At 38.7% G+C, this 19,163-nt stretch overlaps 1 protein-coding gene across 2 annotated transcripts in view; it reads right to left on the reverse strand.

Annotated features, from left to right (window-relative positions):
- The window catches only part of Pc (Polycomb), a 222,881-nt gene that overhangs the window by 52,798 nt on the left and 150,920 nt on the right, over positions 1 to 19,163 (reverse strand). For both annotated transcript variants that reach the window (XM_067124195.1, XM_067124194.1), the window contains exon 5: positions 14,154 to 14,801. In XM_067124195.1, the coding sequence (XP_066980296.1) occupies positions 14,154 to 14,801 (648 nt within the window). The remainder of the gene's footprint in view (positions 1 to 14,153; positions 14,802 to 19,163) is intronic.

A 19,163-nucleotide genomic window follows, 5' to 3' on the forward strand; every position in this document is an offset into this window, starting at 1 on the left:
ATCCAAACCTTTTCGATTCAAGGATATTACACTCACTGAATTCAAAATACCCAGAAAGCTGACGACTGAACATCTCCCTTGTTCAATAGATCAGAGGTATGGTCTTCTTCCTTTGCTCTTTCATGACCAGGAAGAGAGTGCTGAGGTGGGCCAAACTACTAGTCAGTTCAGAGATTCACTCAGAATCCTCCCTCCAAAATTAAGTTTCCCATACGTAAAGACCTATGTATGAACTCTACTGGTGGGTTTGAGTTGCCTATGTATGAAATTCAGATTCAGATTTGAAATATTTATATGGTGATTAGATCAATAATACAGTATAATTGGATTCTGTAAGTGAAATAATGTTTTAATGATATTTTGCTGTTTTTCATTAAAGGATATATGAGAGAGAGAGAGAGAGAGAGAGAGAGAGAGAGAGAGAGAGAGAGAGAGAGAGAGAGTGTGTGTGTGTGTGTGTGTGTGTGTGTGTGTGTGTGTGTGTGTGTGTGTGTGTGTGTGTGTGTGTGTGTGTGTGTGTGTTGTGTTTTGCTGTTTTTCACAAAATGACTAGGTTGAGTAGTACGATGTAAACCAAAAACTTCCTGTAGTAAATACTTTTTTGTAATAGGAATGTATTTGTATGTAATCACAAAAATACTAACATGACATAACAAACCTAGCACTCTGTTTGGAGGAAAGTGTCCCGCCGTTCTAAACTATCCAAATATTTTAGGTATGCTGCATAAAGCAGTACCACCCTAAATTACATACTGTACAGTAAACATAATTTCAAAATCATCTTACAACACAGCAAAATAACAATAAAATGTATGTACTGTACATTATGTGCAGTACAGCAGAATGAGTAAAGTTATGTTAGGGAAAAGAAAATGTGCGTGAATTATATGGGATAGTTAAGAGTAACAGCGGGAGGTGGGTACATAATGTAAGATGACTTCGAAATGATATTGGGGTGTTTTGGGATGATAGTTTGGGATATATTTTTGTTTGAACTGTCAAGTTGGACGACAAACTGTTAAAACAGGCAGTTATAAGGGTTTTAGGGGTGTATATACTAAGGAGTAACAGTTGTAGGAGAGTAATGTAAATAACTGGGTGTTTTGGGATGATGGTTTGGGGTGTACTGTACTTTTGTTTGAAATATTAAATTGTTGTAGTATGATAATTTAAGGTATATTTTTGTTTGAACTATTGAATTAGGCAGTGAACTGTTAAAAAAGGCAGTTAAAAGCATTTTAGTTCAAGGGGTACAGGGTATTTGGCACTTATATACAGTTATAAGCATCTTTAGAGGGGATTTTGCATTTCCGCGGTGAGTTCTGGAACCTATCCCAGTGAAAAAGTGGGCTGTCTATTGTAATTATTTACATTGCCAGGATCCTTTCCAGGTTTGGGGATAGGAATTACTATAGCTTTATGCCATTCATCAGGAAATAAATTTCAAAGCAATAAATAGTTATAAAACTGTAATAAGTATGACTGCCAAATGTGCTAAGTGGCAGATCATCTCAAAACAAATATTCATCACCTCCAGCAGCAGATTTACAGTCAACCCTTGGGATTAGCAGGGATGTGTACGACTACCCCCGGCGAATAGCTCAAATCCATGAACACTCAAAATCCATCTAAAAACACTTATGACTGCCTATTTTGATGGTTCAAAACACCAAAAAAAAACCTCTAAAAATCCTGACTATTTTAATAGTTTTATCACAAACAGTGCATTTAGTCACAAAAATTATATGAAAATTCTCTATGAAAAATACCAGGGACAGACGAATACTCTGTGAATAATCCGCAAATAGGTGAAGCCACGAATCCAAAACCGCGAATAGGCGGGGGTCCGCTGTATTACTATTCAAGAGAGCATATTCCAACTCTTCCATACTTTCTGTTGTTTCAATATTTATTATTGTTAATTCTATATTATTTTACTTTGTGTGGAAGTGTTCATCAAAACTTTTATCACTAATTACATTTGCTAAGTTTTCTCCAATTAAATTACTTATTTCTTTTGGATCAAGTATTCTTTTTCAGTCATTTAATATGGAATGTCTAGGTGGTTTAACACGAGTACCATTTATTTTTCTGAAATTTTCCCATATTTTTTTGTCCGGGAGTACTATAATTATTGAAACTACTATTCCTTGAATTATTTTTTTTTTAAATATTGCAGATATTTTGTTGTATAGACATTTTAATGTATCAGTTTCTAATAATAATATGGTCACTTTTTGTGAATTTCCTTCTAATATTGGTAATGTTTTATTCATTTTGTTGAATCTTTTATTCAAAGTATCTAGTCAACTCCCTACTGGGTGTTTTATATCTATCAATTCTGTTAGCTTATCAGACCACCAAGGAACTTTGTGTTTTGTTGGATGAGGTTTTTGATTCTGGTATTGCTTTATCATCAACATTTTTAATGAAATCAACAAGAAATGTATTAGTTTCATTATGGTCTTCTCAATATTCAAATGGTGGGATATTCTTAGTGTGCATTTCATATCACTCCCAATCTGCTGTATAAATGTTATAATGAGGGTCATGTTTTACAGTATTATTTCGTAACAAGGAAATTAATATTGGGAAATGATCACTGGTGTACAAGTCATCAACTGTGTTCAATCTAATCTGTCTACTATACTAGAGGCACAGAGTTAAGTCTATTGAGGAAAACGTTCCGTGTGTTTGTGAATATGTGCTAACTCCGTCATCATTTTTACAGCACGTCATTTGAATACATGAATTCTTCTATTTTACTTCTTGCTCTATTGAGATTGTACAATTATATTCCCATATTGGGTTGTGAACATTAAAATCACCTTTGGCATTGTTAAGTAATTAAAGTTTATCAATGTTGTTATTTTAATTAGGTTGGTTGTATAAGTTATAAATTACATAATTATCGCTTTTTATTCGGATTTTAATACTTGATATTGCAAGTCAGTAATGTTTACAGGTACCTTGTCATAAATCACTGTTATGTACATGTATGGCTGTACCTAAATTTCCTTCTTCCTCTCGTGATGTAGTTGCTAAGGTGCATTTGCCTATTGTTGACACAGTTTTGTTGACATGTTGTACACTGGTCCATATTCTTTTAGTAATCGTTGTATTTCTCGTAGATGTAATACGGTCTGCAGACCATTTACATTCCATTGTATAATATAGCTGTTGAAAATACTGCTATAGCGGTCGAGTTTCATTTTCTTTTTTGCATTATCCACTTGCATTTTTTCTAATAATTTACTCACAACATTTATTTATTTATGTTTCTTTATAATATATTAAGTGTTTGATGCACATGCAACCTTTTTCACTGGTGTTCAAGTCAGTGGTTTTTTTTTTTTTTTTTTTTTTATAAAATTTCTTATAATGTTTGTTAAAAGGGATTTTGTTATGTTTTTGTTTTTATTGCACAATTCAATGGAACAATCATTACATCCACATCTGATATCACATATATTTCTTGTTTCATTTGCTGTTGCTGTACCAATTATTGGTGATGGAGTAATCTCTTCTCCCTTGACATAATCATTCTTATCTATGGTATGGTTCTTTTGTACTTCTTCAGTGTTTTGGATATCTGCTTTCATAGGTTTCACTATTATTTGAGGAGATACAGGTATATTCTTAGCCTGTTTTTGTTTTTGTTTTTTCTGCACGTCTTTTGTCTTTGGTTTAACCAACATTTCTCTAATAATACTGTAGTTGGTTTCTTCGTTTCGGATGGTGTTCTCTCCAAAGGTCTCTTTTTATCTTTAAGTTCCAGTCCATCACAACTTTCCTCTGCTACTTATGTAGTAGTATCTTCTTGTGCTCCTATTTGCATTAATATTTCATATGAATTTGATTATCCATATCATTTGTACCTGTTTCTTTATTCTTTACCAATTTTGTTTTTCTAAGGCATTTTCTTCTTGAGATTTTTTTTTCTGTGCTCCATTACTTGTGTCTGTAAGAGTTTCTGTTTCACTACTGGTTCTTGTTTTTGAAGAATATGTATGCTTCTTAGACAGATTTTGAATTCCTCTCACTTTCAATTCCAATTTACCTTCTTTTATAGATATCCCAGTTCTTTCTTGTAATATTTCCAACTCTGTATTGTATATATAATATATACATTCCTTGGACCTTGCATGATGATCTTGACCACAGTTTAATACATTTTGGTTTACTGCAATTCCATTGCTTGGTATGTTCTTCAGATCCACAATACGCACATACAGGTTCGTTTCGACAATATTTCTTTGCATGGCCATATTTACTACAATTTTGACACTGTAATGGCTTTGGGACATATAGTCTTATTTCTCTGTTTTGGCCTAAAATTTTTAATTTTTGAGGTATATCTTGACCTTCATATTTTATTTTTGCAATTTTTAACATTTGCTTACTCTGGGATATCTTTTTTTGAGCATCCAAGAGAATACTTATTTTGATTGGATTGTCACTGTTCTCAGGAAGCACAATACTACCCTGAATGCCTATTTAATAAGTAGTTTTCTAACTTTAGGGCTGAAATTTTCCATTCCGTTTCTAAGGTTAGAAACCTTGACCAACTTCGACTCCCAAAGAGAGAGTCGAAGTGAGTTAAGGTTGGGTCAAGACAACATTTACTTTTTCTGGGTGTTTACAGTATATGGTACTAAAGTTTTAATACCACCTTGCTGTTGTTTAACTGAGATTTCCTGGGGACAGTCCATTGCCATGCCAGAAGTCACAAGGAGGTTTGGTTGATTCACCATACTACAAAATAAATTTTGTCCCGGATGAGGTCCCTCTCACCACAGAGGAGTTCTTCGCTGGGTGAGCGGCTTCCGTTCTCAGCTACCACACAGTTGGTCGCGAGTTCGAATCTCCGACTGGCCAGTGAAGAACAAGAGGAATTTGTTTCTCATGATAGAAATTCATTTCTCGCTATAATGTGGTTCAGATTCCACAATAAGCTGTAGGTCCCGTTGCTAGGTAACCAATTGGTTCTTAGCCACGTAAAAATAAATCTAATCCTTCGGGCCAGCCCTAGGAGAGCTGTTAATCAGCTCAGTGGTCTGGTTAAACTAAGATATACTTAACTTTCACCACGGAGGGCCAAAGGGAGACGGAGCAATAATGTCACCTAAATTGGTAACTGCTCTGGGATCCTAACCTAGATATACACCATGGAGGCCCAAAGGCAGAAGGAGCAATAATGTCACATAAAGTGGTAACTGCTCTGTGATCCTCACCTGGATATGCTCCATACCCTCAGTACCTTAAGGGTCGTCAGTCCATCGAGATCGGGCCCAGCACTGTATAATTCTATGAGTGGAGCAGCATAGCATCCAACTCCACCCTCCAAGTTAAAAGTGCAGTGAATTCTGTAATCCAATACCATGCCAAGGTCATCAACAAAAGAGGAAGAAAGGAAGGGTAAAATTTTAAAAATTCATAAGAGGAGGAGTAAAGAAGTTATAGGTTCCAATGTCCAGTTGAATCCACAGCAGAGAGAGTAGGCATAAAGGAGTATACACTCCCTGCAGTGGATCCCAAAGCCCCCGCCTCGTCAAGGGGTTTTGATCATGGGGCCCACATTGAGCAAAGGAGGTCGGAAAGGTGCAAGGAATAAGATGGTAATTACCTAATGATTAGGATCCATCTGCTGGTACTGCTGCCCAGTGAGGACTAATTCATTAGGTAGCAAGACCTCTGAAGAATGCTGGAGGATCGCTGCTAAGGATACCACTCACACTTCGATGCAAGTGGAAATTAGGGCCTTGTGCCTAGGCCAGCAAAGTAATGACAGTAAAAGAATGAAGGCCCTTACCTAATACAATATAGGTACCTTTATACTCCCCAAAACTCAACAATGTCCAAACTAAATAGGAGAGCTTAGAGTACTGCTAACCAAATTGTTCAGGATATGTTTCCCTGCCGTAATGAGAGGCAAAAGAGCTCTGCACAATTCATATTGTATTTCCACATCTTGCAGATAGTGTGAGGCAAATATGAAGTCACCTCCACTGTGACACATTGACAACTTTCCCCAGAGAAAGATTCTTATGGAAACTGAAAATGGTCGCTACCACTCATACATCGTAAAATCTTACCTTAAGCACAGGTAAAAAATTAAGAGTCTAGATTTGCCTATGCTTCTCTGACCAGAGCCTTGAACAGACAAGACATGCCATTCTTTGACAGGGGTAAGTCAGGTTTCCTAGGGTTGCTAAAAAGGTTGTTGACATTTCGTCTGATTTCCCTAGGCCTTTGCAACTATACAGAGAATGCTCTGACTAGAAATATGGAAGTTTCTTCCTCATCTGGTATCAAAGAGGACAGACTGGGGATCACAAAAGAGCAAGGCAGAGGATGCAACTTAAAAGTCATTCTTGGCCCTGAAAAGGGGTAGAAAAGGAAAGGCCGCTCCTTGAGTAGTAAAGCCTGCACAGCATGAGAGCCTAAAGCTCAATACTCTTTTTGCTGAGGCCAAGGGTAACAAAAACAGTGACTTCACTGTCAAATCCTTAAGAGAGGTTGCGCTCAAGGGCTTAAATGGGGGAATGCATAAATACTTGAGCACCAATCCAAATTCCAGCCCAGGGGTTTATGTGGAGAATTAGGAATATCAATTTGGAAGGAGCGGCTGGCCTTCTTAATATCTATGTTAGATGAAATATCTAGACCAGTATGCCTCAATACAGCAGCTAACATGGATTGATACCCTTTAGTGGAAGGGACTGAAAAAAGCCGGTAGTAGTGAAAGTAAAGTAAGAATTTAATGATGTTATTCACAGTGGTACAAGTGCAGGAAAGCCTTCTAGCAGAGCACCAAGCCCTATATACTGCCCACTGTCTTTGATCTAGTGCATTAGCTGACTCCCTTCTGGACTTAGGGATAGACCACCTGCATTCCTTTGACAAATCCCTTGCTGTAAGAGACGGTAGTCTCTCTCCAAGTAGTCAGCTGAAGTATGGTGGAAGCAGCCTTGGGCAATCTACTAACAGAGGCAGAAGGTCTGGGAACCATTCTCTGCATGGCCACCATGGGGTCATTAAAGTCATGTCTGAATTCACAGCAGCCTTTGTATCATAGTACATGGTTATCAGCGATTATCGGTCATCATCATCACCCTCAGAACGGAACCCCTGCCAATAACTGGGGACTGCCTGTACATTGCTATTAGTTTCACTCTCTCGGCAGCTAAAATTTTGAAATTTGCAGGTCACGCCATTTTGTTTTGGTTAGGTGACTTGCCCTGCCCACTTTCGGGGGAAGAGAGGATTGATTGATTAATTGTGGGTTATCTGGCGTCACAACTACCAGGGTCACTGACGCCGAACACTAAATGTGATCTTTTCACTTTTATAGCGTTACAAAAATTAAAAATAAAATTCTGCTAAACAGAACTACATATAAATTTGATTTAAAAGAAAAAACAAAAAGAAAACTAAAATAAATAAATATATAAAATTCTGCTAAAAAGAACTATTAATAAATCTGATCTGATAAAAACAGTATAACTTAAGAAAAAAATATATATATACTAAGACAGCAACAACTAGCAAATGGGCTTCAATTTGTTAATGCCCTTATACTCATGCGTGGGGAGGAGGGCAGGCTCTGATCATGTAATTACTTGGTAAGTATATATAAAACTTTATTTTATCGTAAAAATGTCATTTTTATATAAGAAACTTACCAAGTAATTATACTGCTGATTCTAACACTGACAGGAGGTGGGATGCATGAACATATCTACCTCAAAACATTAATAATGGTAATGAATTTGAGAATAGACAAGATTGAATCCTTACCTGATAAGCGAGCTGCTGCAGGAAGATACTACCTCTGGATGGTTCTCGTCTTATCATACAGTGGCACAGCGGTACAACTGAGAGTCATCTACTATTTCAGTGGGTACCTTGCAGCAGAGAACATAGTCACCAAAACCACAATAATAAAAATAAACACTACCCAACCATAAGAGAACTGGAGGGAACTCTGGGCACATTGTACCCCCAGGCTCCCCTAAAAAATTCAACCCCCTTGTTTCAAGGCAAAGATTTATAGGAAAGATTGATTCCTACACTCCCTTACCCAACACCACACCAGCCCCCGAAAACGGACCCAATGTACTGCAGTTATTATATATAGTTTTGATTTCTTTTAAATAATATGAAGCAACAACTGGCTGATACTTCCAAAATGTGGCTTGCAGTATGGAAGAGAGAGACAAATTACACTTGAAAGCTAAAGAAGTGACTATTGCTCTGATTTCATGTGTTTTCACTCTACATACGGAAAAAACCTCACCTCCAATCAAGGAACGAGCTTCCGAACACTATAAAGCACTAGATGATCCACAAACTCCTTTTGTTCTATGAAGGTAATATTTTAAAGCCCTTACAGGACACAAAACGCTCTCTTCCTCATCACGGCCAACAACCTTTGACAAGCTTTTAATGGTAAAAGATCATGGCCACGGTTTGGAAAAAAAAAAAAAAAAGATTAATTTTTGGCCAGAAACCCCAGGGAAAAGGAGCAAACAGCATTCCCTTTAGAGAAGCCAACTCTTCTATCAATTGCATGTATCTCACTGACCTGTTTAATAGCTCAAAATGGGGACTGGACAACCATTTGAGGACCATATCTAAATTCCAAGGAACTACTGCAACCTCTTTCTGTTTTGTGGTATCAAACGATTTGATAAGGTCTGACAAATCGTGATTAGAAGAGAGGTCTAACCCTCTATGGCGTAAAACCGAGCCTAACATGGCCCTGTACCCCTTGATTGTAGTCAAAGAAAGACCTAGATCAGTCTTCAAATACAGTAGGAAATCTGCTATTTCTGCCACAGATGTTTCAGAAGAGGAAACTCTGTGGGACTTTCACCAATGTTTGAAATATTACCCACTTAGCTTGATATACTCGTCAGAGGATTTGCGTCCGCATTTGGCAATAGCTTGTGAAGCTGATTTTGAAAAACCTTTCTTTCGAAGGAGTTCCCCGACAGTTTGTAGCCTGTCAGGAGTAGACAACCCCTGATGAAACTGCCAAAGGTTGGGCTGTTTGAGTAGATGATGCTTTTGAGGAAGCAGTCTTGGGAAGTCCAATAGTATTTTGAGAAGGTCTGGAAGTAACTCCTTCGTTGGCCAAAATGGTGCTAATAGGATCATTGAGACATTCTGATATAGCTGGAATTTGTTCAACACCTGTCTTACCATACTGAGAGGTGGGAAAGCATAGAGGAGCTTGTCGGACCAGTCCTGAAGCATGGCATCTGTTGCCCATGCTAAAGGATCTGGTACTGGTGAGCAAAACAATGGAAGTCGGCAATTTCTGGAAGTAGCAAAGAGGTCTAGGAATGGTGTCCCCCAAAGGTTCCATAAATCTCGGCACATCTGATGATCCAAAGTCCATTCTGTGGGAAGCACCTGCTTCTGGCGACTCAATTCGTCCGGCAGAACATTTAACTTCCCTGGAATGAATCAAGTCAGAAGAGTTGTCCGGTTTCAATCCATCCAAAGAAGCTCTCTTGCCATCTCACAAAGGGAGAAAGAGTGTGATCCCCCTTGATTCTTCACGTAAGAAAGGGCGGTCGTGCTGTCTGAATGGACCACCACCGTCTTCCCGTAAACTTCCGTGCTGAAAAACTGAAGTCCCAGATGTACTGCTCTCAGTTCTTTGGCATTTATATGCCATTCTCTCTATTTCGGGGACCATGTCCCGGAAACTTCCATGCTCCCAAGAAGAGCTCCCCAACCTAGGTCCAACGCATTTGAGTAAAAGTCTAGGTTGAGGCTCAAAGGAAGAAGAGACTTCCCTTCCGCTAGTCTTCCTTCTAAACTCCACCAGCACAGGTCTTCCATGATCTCGGGGGATATGTGGGATTTGAAGGTGTCTGGAAAAACCTTCCAGTCCCAGCTGTCCTTAAGTAAAATTGTTATAGGTCTCATGTGAAATCTGCCTAGGTGAACAAACTGCTCCATGGATGATAACATTCCCAGAAGGGTCATCCGGTTGTTGGCTGGGCAGTGATTGAGGTTGAGGAACTTGTTTACTGTCTTCAGACAGTAAACAAGTCTTCAGACAAGACTCCACTCTTTTCGAGGATGGAGAAGCCCGGAAACTCCATGAGTTGATCAACATCCCTAAATAGAGAATCTGTTGAGCAGGAATCAGCTGGGACTTCTGAAAGTTGATTATCATCCTCAGATACTTAGCTTAGATGAGCGTTCATTGTAGGTCCTCCAAACACTTCACCCTTGATTGGGCCCGAAGGAGCCAATCGTTGAGGTATAGGGAAATATTGATACTCGTCACATGGAGCCATTTGGCAAGGGGAGCGATAACTCTGGTGACACTTGTGGTGCCGTCGAGAGCCCGAAACATAGAGAGCAGAACTGAAAGACTTTGTCCCCGTAGACAAACCTTAGATACTTCCTTGATTCCTGGTGCATTGGGATATGAAAATATGTATCCTGCATGTCTATTGATATCATTCACTCTCCCTGGCGAACGGATGACTGGAAAGTAAGGTTTGTCTCCATTCTAAACTTTGTCTTCTGTGCAAAGACGTTCAGGGCGCTGACGTCTAAAACGGGCCTCCAGCCTCCTGACACCTTGGGCACCACAAAGAGACGTTTGTAAAATCCTGGGGAATTCACATTCTCTACTATTTCTATCGGCCCCATTTCTGAGGAAGGACAAGACTTCCTCCGAGAGGGCCAAAAACCTCTTTGAGCCTTCGGAGTATGCTGTCAATGTTACTGGAGAGCTGACTAAGGGAGGCTTTTCTTGGAAGGGAAAGGAGTACCCTTCCTTGAGAACACTGACAATCCAAGGCTCGGCCATTTTCTTTCTCCATCTCTCCCAGAAGAGGAGTCTGGCTCTTAATTGTGTTCAGAGGGGAATGTTCTCACTTGCGAAATGACGTTCGGGAAGATCATTTCTTGATGGCTCTTGACACAAATCTGTTACCGGAATGAGACCTGGAATACGATCTTTGTCTGTTACCCCGAAAGGGATGTAACTACAAAGAAGAAACAGTCCTGGGGGGAAGTGTCGACATCTCTTTAGGGCGTCTAGAAGACTGTGTGAGAAGATCCTGTGTGCTCTTCTTTTGCAGGTCACACGAAATCTCCAGCATAGTCGACTGGGGTAACAAATGAAGATGGTCTGGAAGGGAAAACAAAAGTGGAGACTTTTGAAAGGGAGTTACTCCCTTAGAGGTGTACGAACACCACAGCTCCGTCTTTTTAAGAACACCCATAGTAAAAAGGGAAGCCAACTCCTTAGAACTATCTCTGATCCCTTTGTCTATACATGACAGCATCCCCAACCAGTCAGCGGAATTATCTTCAGGTACAGTCGCACAGTCTTTAATCTTACTGGCTAGAGAGCCCACAGCCCAATCCAGAAAACTAAAAACCTTAAAAAGTTATTTGAAAAGACCTAAACATGATCTTTGCAGAAGAAAAGGCAGATCTTCGTGAAGAATCGATTAACCCAGAGAAGTCCCCCCGGGAGGAGACAGAGACTCCCAGGGAAGGAGCTTCCCTTGTGGCATATGAAAGGTGTCTCCTCTTGGTCAGCCTAGACAGAGGAAAACTAAGGATGGCACGACCTTGCTCCCTTTTCTCCGAAAGCCATCCATTGTTATCACTCAGTGCTTTCTTCGCTGAAGAAGAAAGCTCTTACTTCAGCAGCTCAGAAGAGTCCGACAACTATGCCTCCATCACGAAAGCGGATGCAGGCGAGGAAGGAGCTGCAGGAGAAAAGAAGCTCGGAAAGGTAGTTGACAGGTACCTTAGCAGTGACGTGTAAGCAGAAGGATTAGCACCCTATACAAGTATACCTTCATCATCAGCAGACACAGGCAACAAGGCCAAATCCTTGGACTGGGTAGCAGAAGGAGCCTTCTTCAGCAGGCTCACAATACTGTCCAGCTTGACCTGGATAGGATCCACTGTAGAAGGCAACTGTGTACTAATTGAAGGCTGAAGCAGGCTAGACTGGGATGCAGGAGAATCACCAATGACTACTTGTGTTCCAACATAAACAGAAACAAGAGAAGCATCAACAGTGGAAGGCACTTGGCATAACTTGGGCACTTCGTAACAGTCGGGCCTCCAGGACAGACAGAGCGTTCGGTTAACAACGGGCACTCTATGGCACTGAAGAGAAGACAGGCACTTGCAAACTGAAGAAAGCCCAGACGCTAATGGGCGCTTATACGCCTTCGGGCATTCAGGTGATGTCTGGCGTTAGAGCAGGAGCTTCTGTCATTAAAGAGCACTCAGGATCCAAGGCAGACTTGGGCACTGGAGGATGCTCAGAAGACACTCTACATGAAGCTGAGCGTTTGTGAGACGATGGGCATTTAGAAGTCACATTCTGACTTTCCACTGCTGGAGGGACTAGGAAAAATGCTCCGGGCTGTCCTTAGACTTCTTGAAAGGTGCTAGAGACGAATGCGAAGCACCAATAGCACATCTTTTCAGAGGACTTGACTTGTCTACAAAGCGCCACTGCCGCTTAGAAGAATCCTCCGAACTAGAGGAAAGACAATGAACGCCCAAGGAAATACTTTTCCAGTGGCGTTTGGCTGCAACCTGGGATTTAGTAACTGGTTCAACTGAGGGGCAACTAACCAAGGGCAGACCCCACCGACCTCCCTTAGGCTACAAGTCTGACTCTTCCCAGGTTTAGGGGAGTATGTCATTGACCTTTGTCTAGGAGAATCGGTGGGCCAGGCTGCCACCTCCTCCACCAACACTTCACTTGACTGGGAGCTACTGTGCGCTCTGCTGACACAACACTAACACTGGGCGCTACAGGGAGCTCCGACTCAATCTTGTTATCCATAAGTACTTTAACAGATGACACTAACTGTGTGATGGATTCGACAATCAACTCAAACCTCTGTAATGGCTACCAAGACAGAATACTTCACCAGTGATGCAATACAACAGGAAAAGATGAATTCCAAAAATCATTAATCTGCTGGTAACAACTGGTGTACAGCCGTCAGTCGGCAGAAACAAATTGAAGCCCATCTGCTAGTTGTTGTTCTCTTTCCCCGCAAGTGGGTGGGGCGAGTCACCTAACCAAAACAAAATAGTGCGACCCACGAATTTCAAAATTTTAGCTGTCGAGTGAGTGAAACTAATAGCAATGTAATTACTTTGGTAAGCTACTTATATAAAAATGAGAAACTTACTTCTAACCTAACTTCCTGTCCTAGAGTCAGAAGAATCTTTTTCTGTCTTTTCCTATTCTTATCTGCTTCTCGCATCTGTTTGTACTTTAAATAAATATTCATTATTTCAACTGACCGACTAATACACTAATCACAGTGATCGTTAAAAGATCAATCCTTGTTCCTACTTTTAACACATTGGTTGTGATCGTCATAAACTGAAGAGTAAAGCCGGGTATTGCAGCCTCTTACCTTACAGACTCAAAACAACTGGTCTTTCTCCTCTTTGGATGACACCCTCTATAATGACATAAAATAATAAAGAAAAAGCAAACCAAATTCAGATAGTAATCTTATCGTCAATGAAATCACGTAAAGACTTTCCAATGCATCCTCGCAGGCTGACAACAGGGAAAAAACTGAATGGAAAACTAGACGCTCAAACCACCCAAATGGGATGGGTCAATAGACAGATCAAATTAAAACTATCCTATTATTTTTTTACTTTTCATAGTCTGTTGTCTTCCCCAAACAAAAGAAATACAGCTATCATGATAGAGAGGTAACATTCATTTAAAAAAAATATATCAAGCTTTCAGAATTTTCATACGGGTTTACAAACTTTTCTCCATAGATACTAGATTATTTATCCTATCCTACTATGCACAAGGTTTTGGAATTTTTACTCAAGATGCAAATGCCAATTACTGCTCCCATCAAGTTTTTACAACCTTGGAACAAGTACAGTACAGGTACAGAGCATTTCTGAGCAGTGATTTTCGATAATTTCTCCTAACCCTTACCTTTCACACAAGCCCAAAGCACTAGTTTAATAACCCTGAGAATAACTAACCACTGGCTGTTCAATGTTTTTATCTGAACAATATTCCAGTACAAAAGCTTATTACCCAATATTAAAATGCTGGTGAAAAAAGATATCTCATATAAAATGCAGTGTATACAAACCTCTTCCTCCTCCTCCTCTTCTTCCTCCTCTAATACTCCCACCTCATGGTCTTCTTTCATATCCTCTTTAATAATGAAGGGGTTTGCCTCTTCCGTATCACCATTCAGATGTGGTATTTTCTGGCAGTTTGGAGAGTTAGGATTCTCAATATTGACTTTCCCTAACCCTGTGTCTAAGTTGTTAGAATTTGTTACACTTGGAGGTGGACTCTTTGGGTATTTTGGCATTTGCGAAGTTGGAGATGTAGGGGATGAAGGAGTACCTCCTGACTGTGGGGTCTTAGGTGACTTGTGCTGGTCTTCTCTGCAGAGAGATGGGGACTTAGGAGAACTGAGCCTGGAGAACTTTGGTGGAGGGCTCTCAGGACTGTCTTTAGCATTTGGACCTCCAGTTTTAATATCACGGACAGGTTGCTCTGCCTTTCGTTTGTTTGCATTTTGTATGGGTGAAGAAGCTGGACTTGTAGTGGTTGTGGTTAAAGTTGTAATTGATGAAGACACTGTAGTGGTGGCAGTTTCAACGTCAGGTTCGTCATAATCTTCTTCTTCTGTTCCAGTGTCTAATTCTAATCGACTGCTACTGCTACTTCCACTGCGCACAGCTTCTCTCTCTAATGTTGACCCATGAAGACCAAGTCTTGTGCTCTCCTGTCGAAAGTGGAAAATTTGATACAATTAATAAAAATACATGTTACATTAAATAAGGCTATCCAACTAAGAAAAGAATGATAAATGCTGTAGAGCAATTGGGATGGTGTTCAGAGGGCCAGCCAGGTTTGAGGTGAAAATCTTTATTAACCCTTGTGTCCTGGACTTATAATGTTTAGCCTAATTGAAACACGTATATAAAATACTGCTGCCATAACCAATCCTTGAGGTTTGTGTTTGATCTCAATATCAGACAAGTAGAACTACTCATAAGTATGTGAAGTTATATATCAATAGAAAGATAATGCTTTGAATATCTTGATACATTATAACAAATTATCCTAAAGGCAAAGAATCTGATGTAAGAAAATTATGAAATTGAGGTAGATCTGAAAACAAATTTTTTATTTTTTCAAAATTTATTTTGAATGACCATAAAATGGGTATTAAACTGTAAGGTAAATAACATCTTTTCAGTTGATGTCTGGTGTTTCATTTTATTGTGAAAAACAGTAAAGCATTCGGGACAGATTCCCCCCCATCAAATTTTCGGCAAAAAAAATTTTTGTGTGTGGTTTTGTTTTTGTAGTAGTTTTCCTGCATTATACTTTGGCATGTAACTGTATAAACTATTACTGAATCACGAGATTTCTTGCATTATATTTGGCATGTAACTGTATAAATTACTGAATCGTGAGAAATGCACACATTACAAAATTTACATAAGACGACACAAACAGCACAACAACACAGCTACCACAAATGTTTTGGCAAAGAGATTGTCTATGTAAACAAACACTTTTGAACGAAATCCAGCTGTTCAATGCTTTGTCAAACATTTTTCCTTCACTACGAAACACAAAATATTCCTGAATCACAAGAAGCCATTATATCCATAAATTTTAGTGTTTAATTCCAAAATGTTACGTAAAATATATGGCTGGCGAGTTCCAGTCACACTCCAGCAAAATCAACTGCCTAAAGCAACAACATTCAAGACCAAAACAAAAGCTAATCATCTGACTGGTTGCTACTTTATGACGCAGAATCAAGATAGCCAATGGTAAGGAAGCACTGCAGTGACATTTTAAGGCCAGCAAAATTGCCTAGTGGGGACATGAGAGCGGTGAGTTTGAACAGAACTTTAGAGAGCCATGAACGTGGCCTCACGGAGGCTACCGGTATAGCCTTGATCATGGCCTCACGGAATATAAGGGTTAAGAACAAACAACATCATATAAATTAGTTTTTGCACACACAATCCACTCTGTGATAACTTTGTTTTTTGCCACCTTCTATTAATAAAATTCAAATACCTAATCCTTCCATGTTTACTGCTCTACAAGAATTAATATGGTAAAAAGGCCTTACAATAAATACAAACCCAAAGTTGAAATCTTAGTAAAAAAAAAAGATAACTGATTTGATATAACTGAATATTTATTTTAAATGATGCTATTACTAAAAAAAATACCTGCTAAATTTAATCATTTCTGTTAAAAAAAACTGTCATTCAAATGATTTAATCTCATCAAATGTGAAATGTTGTGAAATGGGTGAAAAATGAAGATAAGTCCTAAAGGTCTACAATTTATATACCGAGATAGGGTTTCTCAAAGTGCAGCAGCCTGACCATGGGCTGATGTACTACACTAGCTGGACCACGTTGTAAGGACATGGAGTTCCACCTTATTATTATTATTATATTATTATTATTATTATTATTCAGATGATGAACCCTATTCATATGGAACAAGTACACAGGGGCCACTGACTTAAATTCAAGTTTTCAAAGAATATGGTGTTCATTCAAAAGAAGTAACAGAAGGCAAAGGGAAATAAAGAGAGAGGAGATCAGTTATTGGAAAAACAGAAAAATTAACAAATAAATAAATAACAATATAGGAAAATTATTAAAATAAAAGTTGAACTGCATTAAGGGAGTAATGCATGCATCTTTGCTTGAACTTTAGAAGTTCAAGTTGCATGACATCCTCTAGGAGGCTGTTCCACAGTCCAGCGGTGTGAGGAATAAAGGACCTCTGGAACTGAGAAACTTCGATAGTGAGGCACATTTACTGCATACCAGTGCTGCTGTTCAGCGAGTCTGGTTGCTCTTAGAAAGAAAAGGGGATCAGGGATCAATTGTGAATGTGAAAGATCTCTGTTAAAATATAACTTATGAAAAAGTGACATATGAGACCATCCATCGATGTTCCAAGTCATAACTACTAATATTAGGAAACAGAAACTTACCACCATGAACCAACCACTCTATCTAAACGCGATAAATCTCTGGGAGGAGCAGACATCCACACTGGAGAAGAGTATTCAAGCAAAGCTAGCACAAATGACCTAAAACAGGTTGCATCCATTTTATCCATTTTATCGGTTATAAATATACAGTCATACCTCGAACTTGCGCGATTCATGTTGCACGAATTCACAGACACATGAATTTTTCATTGGAACCTAATTAATGGTCATACACGTTTTTCACAGACATGCGAACACTGAGAAACCCAGCAAAAGTGTTTAATTTTTTATGCAAAAGTGTTTAATTTTTTATGTAATTTATAAGTTTTCAAGCCCCCTCTCTCTCTCTCTCTCTCTCTCTCTCTCTCTCTCTCTCTCTCTCTCTCTCTCTCTCTCTCTCTCTCTCTCTCTCTCTCTCTCTCTCTCTCTCTCTCTCTCTCTCTCTCTCTCTCTCTCTCTCTCTCTCTCTCTCTCTCTCTCTCTCTCTCTCTCTCTCTCTCTCTCTCTCTCTCTCAGATGAAATTTTTTTATGGTACATGTATACAGGTCTGTTTATTTGTATGATAAATAAACTTTTTACCTAATAATTACTAATTTTCAAATAATAAGATTAATAAAATTATATAATAATAATAATAAAATTGTAATTACAAAATTCGTATTATTTTGCACAAACACATTCTTCCCTTATCTTTTGTAAGAAGGAGGTGAAGGCAAAAGCTGTCAGACATGTCATTTAACATGACAAAAAGGGGAGTGTTGCTAATCAGTGGTCAAATTTTTTTTGTAATTCTGTGTGTGTGTGTGTCCGTAATAATTCATAAAAAATTTCACTCTCTTAAGTAAGGACAACTGTTATCTCTCTTTCTCTTGTTTGAAGTCAGCCAACCTACGTATTACAGCACTGTTTCTCTGTATGTCTTTAACTGTACAGTAGATAATTTTGAATTGATCTAATTTTACCTGTACCGTGTACAAACTGTAAATGCGCCGTTCTAAAACAAAGGACATAGAGCATTTCAGAATAAAGAGAAATTGGCAGAATAAAGAAGTTTTTAAAAACAAGGTTGAGAAGACTTCTAAAAATAAATTGGCGGAATGGGGGAGAGTGTCACACCATTTATTTTTTTTTTTAAGAGTAATGTATTAAGCTAACTTTTAAATGAAAATACAGTAACTTTAATTTCATTTAATAGTTAGTTTAAGACTGAATTTCCATCTTTTGATATCTAACGTAAGAATAACTCTCTCTCTCTCTCAGCAATTATTTATTCAGTCTCCGTAATAATTGATAAATAATTTCACTCTCTTAAGTAAGGACAACCCTAATCTCTCTCTCTCTCGTTCATAGTTAGCGCTCACAAATTTTTACAACTTATTAATTCTCTGTACGTCTTTACCTGTACAGTAGAAAGTTTAAATTGACCTAATCTGACCTGTATCATCTACGAAGTGTAAATATGCTAGTGTTGCAAATATGTTCTAAAACATACAGACATAATAAATAAGAGTTGTATTAGTCAAAATATAAAACACTGTTTGTTCATGAAAAAGCATTTCAGAACAAAGAGAAAGAGACGCAGAATAAAGTTGTTAAAAAGAGGTTGAGATGATTCCAAAAATAGATCGGTTGGAGGGGGAAAAAGAGAGAGAGAAATTCTCCTCCAAATCGCGGTTTTTATGTCAAGCATTTATTTCTCTTTTTTAAGGGTAATGTATTAACCCTTAAACGCCGACTGGACGTATCGTACGTCGACTAAAATTGTCTGTCGGGTGCCGAGTGGACGTACGATACGTTGACTACAAAAAGTTTTTTTAAATATTCGTGGAAAAATAGTTATAGGCCTAGTTAGCGAAAATTTTAAATCACCCGCCTTGAGGGATGCTGGGAGTTCACGGATCACACTGCTGTTTTGTTTACAAGCATTACCCAGCCGCGCATGCACAAATTTCCTTCTTCTCGCACTACAGAGCATCAGCAACGCATCTCAGAAATTCTTTCGTCACTTTGTCGTAAATTTTGCACCGTTTTGTATTAGCCGTTACATAAAGTTTTATATATGAAAATGTGCGCAATTTCATTTAGAATACAACAAAAAACAACCC

The sequence above is a fragment of the Macrobrachium rosenbergii genome, chromosome 22 (genome assembly GCF_040412425.1).
Source record: "Macrobrachium rosenbergii isolate ZJJX-2024 chromosome 22, ASM4041242v1, whole genome shotgun sequence".
In the NCBI taxonomy this organism is placed as follows: domain Eukaryota; kingdom Metazoa; phylum Arthropoda; class Malacostraca; order Decapoda; family Palaemonidae; genus Macrobrachium; species Macrobrachium rosenbergii.